Source organism: Spermophilus citellus (genome assembly GCF_964194105.1).
Source record: "Spermophilus citellus genome assembly, chromosome: 6".
Lineage (NCBI taxonomy): Eukaryota > Metazoa > Chordata > Mammalia > Rodentia > Sciuridae > Spermophilus > Spermophilus citellus.
In genome coordinates, this window is record NC_138187.1 from 122,523,992 (window position 1) to 122,536,699 (window position 12,708).

Genomic DNA, 12,708 nt, shown 5'->3' on the forward strand with positions numbered 1-12,708 from the left:
AAGTTGGGAAGGAAGGTGATAACTGATGATTGACCTTCAAAATAGGCAGAACAGATCATGTGCTACACTTGTCGATGGCTCTTTGGTATTTCAGCAACTTTGTTGTGTTGACCTTCTGTATATCTGTGTATTCTTTTATTCTGCATCTGTTGTTAAATATAATCTTAAATATATCTGAGTCCATTTCTATTGGCTGCTAAGTCTTCTACATGAAATCAAGATTTCACGCAGGTTTGGTTTTTGTGAAAGTGAGTGAGATAAGGAGCAAGACATATGTTCCTATATTGATGTTTATGGCATAGGCTGTGCATGTTCGTTTTGCATGTGCTCCAATATACCACTGAGAGATGAAAACATGACAGAACAGAATTTCTGACATCTTGTAACATGCAAAGTTGTTTAGGAGGTGTAAAGATTTTCTGAGGTTGCTTGCCAAGGGTGATCTGCAGTGGGAATTTCCAGCTGCAAATACGTGATCAGATGAAGATACATTTAGCTCTGTGGTTCTCCAAATTAACCTTGATTTAAAAAGTCCCCTTGGTAGATAGCCTAAAGATATGAACTGAGGCACATTTAACAGATAAATATAGTTTTTTCTTTTTTAAAAATAACTTTTATTTATTTCTGTATGTATGTACATACATACATGTTTATGAAGTGCTGAGGATCAAACCCAGTGCCTCACACATGCTAGGCAAATGCTGTACCACAGAGCCACAACCCCAGCCTATAGATTTGTTTTTAAATATTTAAATAACCTTTTAGGAATAGCTTTCACTATATATATTTTTTAAATTGTGCAGTGGTGCTCATGTGCTGATATTTAGAGTTGTTAGGTAAATGTAGTTACTGTATCAAGCACCTCCTGGCACTATTTTCATTTAATAGTGGTGCAGAAAAAGGATACAGTAGGAAGAATAAATATGGTGACAAGTTTGCAGTGTTTTATTCCATCTTTAATTTCACATAATAACTACTCCCCTCTCCCCCATCTTCTTCTCAGCTGATTTTGGAGATTATAATCAGTTTGATTCTCAAGATTTCCTCCGAGAGTATGTGCTATTTCCTATGGTAAGTGCATTTTCTATTCTTCTTGCTTAATTTTCTACCTCCTTTGGGCATTTAATTCTTGCCTTTGAAAAGAGAATTCTTTCCTTAGAGAATTGGGCCTATACATATTTTCAGGGGAGGAAAGCCTATGTATTAATAAAAGAGGGACAAGGTCTATAAAACACATGGAGACACTAAAGACATCCTTTTTGCCTCAAGACACTCCCTAATTTCTTTTTCAGATAGTTCCTTGTTGCTGTTTAGAAATACCACTGATTTTTGTATATCGAAACTATAACCTACAATTTTCCTGAAATTGTTTATCAATTCTAGCAGATTTTTGGTGGAAGCTTTATATAAATTATATAGTCACTAAATCGAGACACTTTTTTCCTATTTGGATACATCTATTTATTTATTTTCTTGACTGATTGTTCTCATCTGGGCTTCCAGGACTATGCCGAATAGAAATGGTGAGAGTGGGCAGAAACCAGTCACATATAGAGTAGCCTAAAACCAACCGACAGTCAGTCAAACTTAGGGATTCATTTACTTAAGAAATTGAAAGATTTATGTACTGAAAACTATCAAACATTAATCAAAGAAATTAAAGGTAGCAAATGGAATGATATACTATGTTCATAGATCAGAAGAATCAATACTGTGTACATGTTCATGTTACCCAAAGCAATCTACAGATTTAATGCAATCCTTATCAAATTTTCAGTGTCATTCTTAAAAGAAATAGAAAATTATCCTAAAATTTATATGGAACTACAAAAGAGACCCTGATAGCCAAAGCATTGTAGAGCAAAATGAACAAAGTTGGAGGTACTAAGCTACCTGACTTCAAACTATATTACCAAGCTATAGTCAATAAAGCAACATGGTCCTGGAAGAATAATAGACACACTGACCATTGGAATAGATTAGAGAGCCCAGAAGTAAATCCACACATCTGTGATCAATTGAGTTTTGACACAGGGGGCCAAAACACACAATGGGATAAGGACAATTTCTCCAATCCATGGTGTTGAGAAAGCTGGCAATCTACATGGAAAGGAACGAAACCGGGCCCTTATCTCACCCCTTACACGAGAATCAGCTCCAGATGGATGACAGACTTGGTGTGTGATGAGAAACTGTAGAACTGCTTGAAGAAAACAGGAAAACCTACAGAACATTGGTCTGGGCAACGATTTCTTTTTTTTTTTTTAATTTTTTTATTGATTGGGCAACGATTTCTTGCATACGACCCTCCAATTATATAGGCAGCAAAAGCCCAAATAAACAAATAGATTGTAACAAGCTAGGAAGCTTTTGCCACAACAAAGGAAATAATTAACAGAGCAAAGAGACAATTCACAGACTGGGAGAAAGTGTTTACAAATCATTCATTAGATAAGGGGCTCATATTTAAAATACGCAAGAAACTTCCAACTACTCAATAGCAAGAAAACCCCGTTTAAAAAAAAATGGGCAACAGGCCTGAATAGACATTTCTTAAAATAAGACATACAAATTCAGGAAATGCAGACTAAAACCACAACAAGATGTCAGCTACCACCTGCTAGGGTGACTGTTGTCAAAAAGAAGAAAGATAACAAGTGTTGGTGAAGATGTGGAAAAAAGGGGAGCCCTGTTCACAGCTGGTGGTGATGTAAGTTAGTACCGCCAGAGGGAACGCAGTGTGGAAGTTCCTCCAGAAAAACTAAAATAGAATTATCCTGTGACCCAGCAATCCCACCTTTGATTATAAATTCAGAAGAATTGAATCAGTGTGTGGAGGAGATCTCTGTACTCCCATCACTACTGCTGCGTCATCCACAATAGCCAACATATAGAAACACCCTAGGGGGCGGGGGATGTGGCTCAGCCCGGGTTCGATCCTCAGCACCACATACCAACAAAGATGTTGTGTCCGCCAAGAACTAAAAAATAAATATTAAAAATTCTCTCTCTCTCTCTCCCCCCCCTCTCTCACTCTCTCTTAAAAAAAAAAAAAAGAAACACCCTAAATTCCCCAAAATGGAGCAATCAATTTAAAAAGTGGGGTTTATATACACAATGGAACACTCTACAACCTTAAAAAGAACAAAATCCTGTCACTCACAATAATGTGGATAAGACTAGAGGATATTATGGTAGGTAAAATAAGCCAGGCACAGAAAGATGAGTGCTGCAAGGTCTCATTTCTGTGTGGAATCCAAAAATTCGAACTCATAAAGGTAAAGAGTAGAATGGTGGTTACCAGAGGTGAAGGGGCAGGAAGGGAAAGGGAAAATGTGGATGAACCAGTGCAAAGTTTTATTTAGACAGGAGGGACAAGCTGTGGTCATGGATTTCACAGCATGGTGACTACACTCAATAATTATGTATATTTCAAAATCACCAAAGGAGCAGATTTTAAATGGGCTCATCACAAAGAAATGAGAATTGGGTGGGGCAAGAGATAGGTTAATTAGCTTGATTGGCTTGTTCCAACGATGTGTATATGATCAAAATATCACATTGTAGCCGATCATGGTGGACTCACTCCTGTAATCCCAGCTACTCTGGAGGCTGAGGCAGGAGGATTGCAAGTTTGAGGCCAACCTGGGTAACTTAGCGAGACCCTGTCTCAAAAATGGAAGAGCTCGTGGGATGCAGTTCAGTGGTAGGGCACTACTATTACTTAAGAAAAAAAGAAAAGAAGAAAAATCACATTGCATCTCATAAATATATAAGATTTTTGTCAATAATTTTTTTTTTAAAGGTGCTTCTTTGTCAAGCTCTCCTCATTTATTCATTACCCTCCAGCAAGCTGACGGTCTGGTCTTCCTTTCTGGGTTGTTCCCACCCAAGAGCCTTTGTACCTGGGTTTCCTCTACTTGGAAATGATCTGCCCCCAATCTTTACATCACTGAGGTCCAATTCAAACACCACCTTTTCAGAGAGGACTTCCTTTTCCTTCATCACCTGCTGTCGATGTAGCCTAATCATTAGCCACTTTCTGGACTTCACAGCTCTTTCAGTTTTTGAAGTTGTTCATTCTCTGTTTGCCAGCTTAAATTACCAACCCTGCGATCCTTTGTCCATTTCGTTCACTGTTTCTGACACATAGGTCCCACTCGTGAACCTTTGTGGAATGAATCAATGAAATGAAATGTTCATTCCTAGGCTGAAGTAAGAGTGAGACTGGGTTTTAACCCCTGGGGATTTTTGTTAGTTGCTTGGTTGGTTGGCTTTGGGGTAAACGTGAGGAATTTTTGTGAGAGAGGATAAAAACATCTGCAAAGCCCATTTTAGGGAAGAGCTATAACCAGTCTGACATGCTGGTTCTGAATTTAGAAATCATGATTATTCACCATTTAAAAAAAAATCAATTGTTTAGTCCAAAACACTGACCTGGGTAACTAACACCCAGGGCATGAAATTCTACAAGAAATGGTGTGTGTTCTCAGGAGGCTCCAGTGTGGTTGGGTAAAAAGGAAGTTTGCAAAATCAGACTGTGAAGCCAAGTGTAATAAAGTGCAATGGGCATTTTATGTGGGGAGAGGACAGTGTGCTTGGGAAGGCTTAGAGACGAATGGAGTGTGGGCTGTTTTCTTAAAGGGTAGCAGGATTGTAAGAGGGGGAGGGGGAAGGAGCAAGGAATGATCTAGACAGAGAGGAGGGAAGAGGCGAGGTGCCTGGAGTATTTGGGAAAGAGTCAAGTGGATAGTGTGACTGTAACTTGGTGGTGTTTGGGGGGAATCCTGGTGTATGAAACTGAAAACTTCAGAGAAGGCGGAATCCCTGAGCTTTTTCCAGAGCTTTGCAGACTCTACACTTTGAAAACTGCTGGCTTAAGCAGGGAGACCATTTGTGGGAGGAAGTCAGCTGGGAGTCTGTTGTGGTGGTCTGGAGAAGAGATCTAATTTAGGTGGCTAGCAGCGAGATGAAAACAAGAAACAAAGCAGGAGATATTTTAAAAGCAAAATAGGTAAATTTTGGAGTCTTTTCAGCTATGACAGACAGGAGAAAGTGGAGAGTCTAGTGACAAAGGTTTTAAGGTCTTTAATTTTTTTTGTTTTTTGGAAAATGAATTTATTTTTTAGACTTCTGTGTGTGTTAGCTCAGTGATCACAACAAACATGAGGCAGCCTCGGTGGCATTTGTCCAGTGGATGGTCTGTGAGGTCCCAATAATTATTTTCTCCCAGAAGTTTTTCCTTAAACTTCATATTGACTTTTAACCATGATTCTTTGTCTTGTCTGTGGCTTTGACTTGAACATGACCCTTTCTAAGGAGTGACTTGCCAACTAGCATGCATGAAGTTTTCTACCCCGACCACAGGGACCTTCTCCAATCAAATCCTCTGTCCACATACAATGTCTCATTTTCACTTAAAATCGGGTCTTCAAAAGCCACCTTCCTGAGAACCAGCTGTGCGGGGTACAGGGCGATCAGCTTATTCACCTTCCCCGCAACCTATGTGTGGTGTCTTCTGTCCTCACCTGGGTATAGCAGAACCATTTCCCGCCAAGGTGGTGAAATCAGGGGGGTGTTAAGAGCATATTCTTGCAGAAATGAAGTGCTGTATGAACTGAACCTTTTGAGAAGCAGGCCAAAGGGAGGCCACTCCAGGCCCCAAAGCTCACAGACTGCTGCCCCTGCATGCAGAGACAATAGGCACCTGATGGGGACCATCACTCACAGCTGAGGCCAGAGGTGGGATGGGTTTTAAGTTTTGAGTCACTAGAGTAAGTAAGGGGCTGGTGTTACTATCCATCTTAGTATATGAGTACAACTGCATTGGTCCAAAGTGTACCTTGTTCTCAGATGTTAGGAAAATACTGCAGATCGCTATCTTTTCAAGAATAACTCTATTAAGAATAACTCTTCTTCCCTCTCAGAAAACAGCAGTAATATCTTTATGCCTGCTTTTATTAATGTATTAATAATTCTACCCGTTCTATCAACTTCCATTCAAAGAGATTAGCAGTTACTTAGCAGACAAGTTCTTCGTAGGATTTAATGTCAGTATGCTTAAATGGACCTCTGATATTGCAGAAGTTCCCCGGGATATTTATCATCATGCTTGATGTGAGCTCAGCTTTTAAGAGTGTCAGTTTTATGTCAGACGAAGTAGTTGATCATGGAGGGTTGAGCATATTCTACATTTTTTTTTCACCCCAATCTTATTAAAAGACCTACTCGCATTATCTGAAGGAAGAGACCAGGTTAGGTTGCCAGAGTTTGCAAAAGTGATTGCCAGCATGAGATTGATGAGTTTGTAAGATGCTTTGACAGGTGTCAGGAAGCAAGTCAAGAGTGTAGGTTTTGTTGTTTTGTGCACCACGCTTCCTTTTGGAGATTCATTCCTTACTGGGCTCTGAGCAGATCATCTACTGAAACAGCCTGGACTCCACACATCTCACCAGTGGGCAGACAGATCCCGACATTAGTATTTTTGGGTTCTAAAATAGCCCTCTTCTGGATGGGAGCTGCTAGCTCCTGGTGCATATTTATATTCAAATTTAAAGTTAAATAAAGTTAAAAATCACTCCTTGGTAGCATTGGCTGCCTAGTGGCTAACTGTGTTGGAAAGCTCAGATATGAACATTCTCACCATCCCACACAGTCCTGTTGGACAGTGCCCAAGATGATGTGGCACAAACCGATTGTCGTCGGAGTATATGTCTGAGTTGCAAATGTTCCCAGGTCTCTGCCTGTAGCCATCTTCTTTCATCGCTCCCTGCACATCCCCACCCTGCCCCGCCATGTTGTGTCCTGTGTGCACTGTGGTCGGCGGTCAGAAATTTCTCAGCAGAGTTGCCAAGCCGTGCTATGCCCACATCCTGACTGAGCCACTCACAGCCCACCTTGGGCATGGTAGCCTTCCAAGTCTCATTTTCCTCATCTAAAATGAAGCTAAACAGGGCTGAGACTGTAGCTCAGTGGTAAAGTGCTTGACTTGCATGTATGAGGCCCTGGGTTCAATCCTCAGCACCACATAAAAAACAAATTAAAAAAACAGATACTGTGTGTTCATCTACAATTAAATAAATATTTTAAAAAGATATAATAAAATGAAGCTAACAAAGCTAATCCCTTTGTGAGCATTCAAAGAAAAAAATGTACGTGAAGTACCTAATTTGGCACAGGTGAGATTCTCAGTAACTGTTTATTCAGTTGTCCTGTCATTGTTAGCATAATTCTTTATATATCTTTATATTTTTATGTAGGCAAACATAAGGATGTTAAAGAGTGCGCTTTCCAGGTAAAATCACTGTGTGCATTGTGTGTATGTGTGTGTGTCTGTGTGTGTGTGTGTGTGTGTGTGTGTGTGAGATACGGGGCATTGAAGCCAGGAGTACTCCGTCACTGAGCCATATCCCCAGCCATTTTTATTTTGACACAAGGTCTCGTTGAGCTGCCTAGGCTGGCCTGGAACTTGTGCTCCTCCTGCCTCGGGTGCCAAAGTACCTGGGATGATAGGCACATGCCCCTGTGCCTGGCACTGTTTGCATTTTAAAATGTGAGCCAAGGACAGGCAGAAGGTACAAATGATCACTAACCAGCTTTGCATAATCAAAAACTCTTGTCTCATAGTATGAAACTTACACTCTAAGTAGTGCGTTCACTGAACATTTATTGCTCATTGACTCTGTATGGTGAACTTACAAGTTGTCACTCTGGAAAAGCGCTGTGACAGACTCCGTAAGTGATATAAAGAGGAATCATTGCCCTTGAGGGGCCTAAATTCTAATAGAGGGAGACAAGAATAAGAAATGGGTACACAAATGACTGTGTTAGAAACGCAGCAGGCAGAATGTAAGAGACACACAGACAGGTCTAGGGTGAGAGAGGCTACTTCCAGCGGGGGAAGCAGGAAAGCCCTGTGGAGGGCAAGGATTGCTGAGACGGGGATATGAAGGACAATGTGACATTTCACAAGCTGTGGTGGGACTGGATGGTTCTTCCAAAAAAGGGTAGACATGAGCACGAACAGAGATCTAAAAGCAGTTTGTATTCGAACACGAGGTGGCCTGAGGCCCTAAACCCTTGGGGGAGGAGATCTAGAAGGAAAGGCTGGGTCATGTTGAAGAATGGTGCGATAGCAGGGCTCAGCTGTTGACCTAATTGAGGAGGCAGTGGGGAGCCATGGAAGGTTGTAAACTTTCTGCTTGATTCCACCAGAGCTTTCAAAGAGAAGAATGCATTCCTTTGGTGGGGGAGGGAAGATAGGATGAATAGCCGTGTTTGATCTTACAAAGTTACTGAATTTGTCAAATGGCATTTCTTCAGCAGAAAAAGAACAAAGTTAAGTACACAGGCGCTCCACAGGTGTGCAGCTGCGTAAGGCACTCACTCTGCCATCTCTCATTCACCCAGGGCCACTCTCGCACATTTCTCTGGTGGGGCGCAGGCCTCAGGGAGGCCCCAAGCGCAGGTGGAGGCAGTGAAGTACAATAGCAGAGGGGTTCCTTTGGGCTTTTTCTTTTATAAAACTAGGAAGTGGAGGTTTAATGGAACCTTTTTTGATCTTCTCTTACCCCTGGTTTATTCTGTTGCCACATATCTTTCACTAGCTTTTCAAAATTAATATCATATTGGAGACAAAAACTTGATACTGGGATGCACACACAGCTAAGTTTCTAAGCCTTGTGATATCTTTGTTCGTCCACAACGTAAAACTGAAAGCATTGAGCTCATTTCTCATTGTGGACTTGTCAATTTAGTGGAAAGGCTAAGCAGGAAACAGCAAGTTAATCAGTAGGTGTGAAAAATAAGAGCCCTGCTGGTTCCCTCTGTCTTCTCTAAGGACTCTCTTGTGAGCTCTGGACTTTGCAGAATCTGCAGAGCTATAAAATTTCCAGGATACATTTACATCCTCATTTCCCACTTTTAAAAATATCATTTTTTTCACACTTCAATGTTTTGAGATGGAATATTTCTTACAGTTTGAAGTGTATGTTTTGGGGGGTGGTGTTTCATCCATGAACAGTTGTTAAATGGGAGGTAAATCTCTATATAAATGGTATTTTAGAAAGAAGGGTTTGAGGCATTTTATATGATCTCTGTAAAAATATGAGCCCTCACTCTGCACCTCCAATATCATGAGCCTCAGGGTGCCCTCATCAGGACTCAGCTGAGTCCCTTCTGTCCTCTCCTCCAGAGCTTAGAGGAAGAAGGAACACACCTGTGCCCTTTGTGGTGCTCACCAGAATGGATCTCAGGTGGTTGAGACACTGACTGGTTGGCTCCATGCCTGCTGTCTTACTGAATGCTCTTGAGACTTTTCAGCTATCATGACTGCCTCCCTCCCATGACTGCTGAGTAACAGTGCAATCAGCTGGCTCTGCCTTCATGAGGTCTGAATGAGTCTGTGGTATTTTAGAAGTGGACACATAGGTCTGCACCAGTGCCTACCTGAGTTCACTTTTTGAAAGGATGGTGGCTTAGAAACTCATTGGTCTGCACTCTAATTATTAAAAATACATAAGTACATACCAAGCGATTCTGATGAAAGCACATTTGAGAGACAGACAGATAGGGAAAAAGGTAAATGAAGAAAGAACTATTCCTGAGTCTTAGAGAATTTAGATGGTAATCCAAATGACACCTTGAAATAACCTAAGTTACAGTGGAAAGCCATTTCACAACAGTAGGAATCACAGCTCAGTCCTCAACATTATAGGCCTTGCTTTTGCAGGAGTAAAGGAGAGATTGAGAAAGTAAGGCTAGTTAGGTGATATTCTAAAACAGGGAATTTTTTAAAAAAAGTTTTGTTAATTGCTACATTATAATTATACATAATAGTGGAATTTATTGTGACATTTATTGTGACACTTGTACACATAACATAATTTGGTCCATTTCATTCCCCTGTACCTCCATTATCCCTTTCCTCTTCCCCACCCCCATTCCTTTCCTCTAATCTACTGATTTCCCTTCTGTTTTCATAAGATGCATTTTTCTCCTTTTTTCTTTAGCTTCTACATATGAGGGAAAACATGCTACTCTTGGCTTTCTGAGTCTGACTTGTTTCACTTAACATGATGTTCTCCCATTCCATCTAGTTTTCTCCAAATATTATAATTTTGTTCTTTATAGCAAAGACACTATTGTATATATGCCACATTTTCTTTACTCATTTATCTGTTAGGCTATTTCCATAGCTTGGCTATTGTTAATTATGCTGCTATATACACGGATATGCATGTATATATAGTATACTGACTTCAGTGCTTTTGGATAAATATTAAGGAGTGGTATAACTGGTTTACATGGTGGTTCCAATCCTAGTCTTTGGAGGAACCTCCATATTGATTTCCATAGTGATCCTACCATACACAGTTCCACCAGCAGTGAACAAGTGTTTCTTTTCCCCTGTATCCTTGCCAGCATTTATTGTTTGTATTCTTAATGATTGCCATTCTAATCAGGGTGCGATGAAATCTCATTGTTGTTTTGATTTACATTTCCCCGATGGCTAAGAATATTGAACATTTCTTTAAATATATTTGTTGGCCATTTTTATTTCTTTTGAGAAATGTCCATTTCGTTCATTTGCCCATTTATTTTTATCAGGAATTGAACTCATGGGCACTCAACCACTCAGCCACATCTCCAGCCCTACTTTGTATTTAATTTAGGGACAGGGTTTCAACTCACTGTTGCTGAGGCTGGCTTTGACCTTGAGATTCTCCTGCCTCAGCCTTCCAAGCCACTGGCATTACAGACATGCGGCACCTCGCCTGGCCATTTGGCCATTTTTTGATTGGGTTATTTTGTTTTTTGGTGTCAAGTTATTGGGTTCTTTTAATATTCTGGATTTTAAGCCTCTCTCTGAAGAATAACTGGCAAAGATTTTCTCCCATTCTGTAGGCATTGTCTTCACGCTCTTGTTTCCTTTTGCAATGTGCAGAAGATTTTTAATTCAATGCTATCCCATTTAATAATTCTTGGCATTATTTCCTGAGCTTTAGGAGTCCACTATTGAGGAAGGACATCACTGCCTGTGCCTATATGTTGGAGTGTTGCTCTAAAATAGGGAACTTTTATGGTTTGCAAGCAAAATGACAAATGCTCATACCTCTGGACTTGTTTTCTACTTCCCTAGGATTTGGCCCTGGAAGAGGCTGTTCTAGAAGAGCTGACCCAGAAAGTGGCCCAAGAACATAAAGCTCACAGGTGAGGAGGCAGAAGGCCCAGGGCTCCCCAGCCAGCAGACACCCACTGACAACAGACAGGGCACCTTCATCTCCCAACCCCACCCCTGGCCTTGGTCAGCATGGTCTGCTGCTTCTACTGTGTGACTCAACTCTGAACTTTCCTGAGGTCTCGAAAACCCCTCCTTCCCCCTCCTGTTCTTCTTTGTTCCTTTTCCTTCCTTCTTTTCTTCCTCCTTCCATTCCTTCCCTTCTTTGTTCTTTCCTTCTCCTCCCTTTCTCCTCCTCCTTTGCTCTCTTCTTCACCTCCTTGCTTCCTCCTCTTCTTCCTTCTCCTTCTCTTCCTCCTCCGCCTTCTCACCAGAAATTCCACATAGAGGTGGAGTCATTACCCAGCAAAGTTCCTCTCTTTGAACCTCCTCAAAATCTGTTGCCACTTGGGGAAAAGCCCAGCGCTGCCTGTTCTGAGCATGGAGCCAAGTGCCGTGCTGGGTGGGAAGGTGAAGATCACGAGGGAAGCGGGGGGGAGACTGACTTCACTGAGTGTTGGGTAACAGGGTTTCTTGGAGCTGTGCTGGACCAGTAGACAACAGACATCTTTTCCATCCAACCTTGAAAACTCTTGAGAACCCAGGCAGTATTATATCTTGGCCTCTTGGCTCCCCAAATATCACCCTCAAGTAAATCATAATAAACCCTAAAAAAAATTTTTTTTCTTTCCTTTTAAGTGGAAATTTTTCCAACTTGGTGGGGAGACCTTGTTTTTAAAGCAAGGAATATTATTCACAGGGATGTCTGGAATAATTATTTAATGTTTTCAGGACTGTGACTCTTAATTAAATACTTTACACCCCCCCTATTGTTCATGTTGAGTAAAAGGCTACCAGGGGCTGTGTTAATGAATCACCATTAATGTACCCTCACAGTCAGGTGATGATTGCTCTTCCCAGAAACTAGAGCTAAACCACAGCTCTGGAATTTGCCATCAGGAAGGTAGGAAGTTCTACTGACTTTGTGGCCCTTCACCATTTCCTCCTTTACTGCTATTTTCATTGTAGCGGAGTCCTGCCAGCAGAAGCTGAGCTAATGTACATCAATGAAGTGGAACGTCTGGATGGATTTGGACAGGAAATCTTCCCTGTGAAGGTAGCGTGTCACGCCCCATTCTTGCTCCAGCCTTTTCAGAACTGTGCAGGCATTTGGAAAAACCAGTGTTGATAGCAGTGGACCAGCATGGCTTGTCCTTCTTGTTGCTACATGGCATTAATTGGCAAGTCCCCTTTACTTTTGGTAAAGCAAACACTTGTTCTTAGCTAAGAGATTTTGAAGATTTCCATGGTCAGCAGAATACCTCATTTGTCAAGACAACCATCTGAGTATCATGCACCAGCTTATCAGGGTCCTGGAAGGTACTGAGACTGTATTTAGTCTCAGTGGGACAAGTAGCTCATGTCATATGTGTATCGACAGAGACTCTGGCTAATAGTTTTCTTCCCTGGGCCTGTTGCTTTTCCTTGAA

General features: G+C 41.3%; 1 protein-coding gene across 1 annotated transcript in view; it reads left to right on the forward strand.

Moving 5' to 3' along the window:
• PTPN14 (protein tyrosine phosphatase non-receptor type 14) overlaps positions 1–12,708 on the forward strand; it is a 185,134-nt gene that overhangs the window by 125,043 nt on the left and 47,383 nt on the right. Inside the window, exons 5-7 of the mRNA XM_081298435.1 lie at positions 1,004–1,071; positions 11,141–11,211; positions 12,248–12,335. Coding sequence (XP_081154561.1) covers positions 1,004–1,071; positions 11,141–11,211; positions 12,248–12,335 — 227 coding nt within the window. The remainder of the gene's footprint in view (positions 1–1,003; positions 1,072–11,140; positions 11,212–12,247; positions 12,336–12,708) is intronic.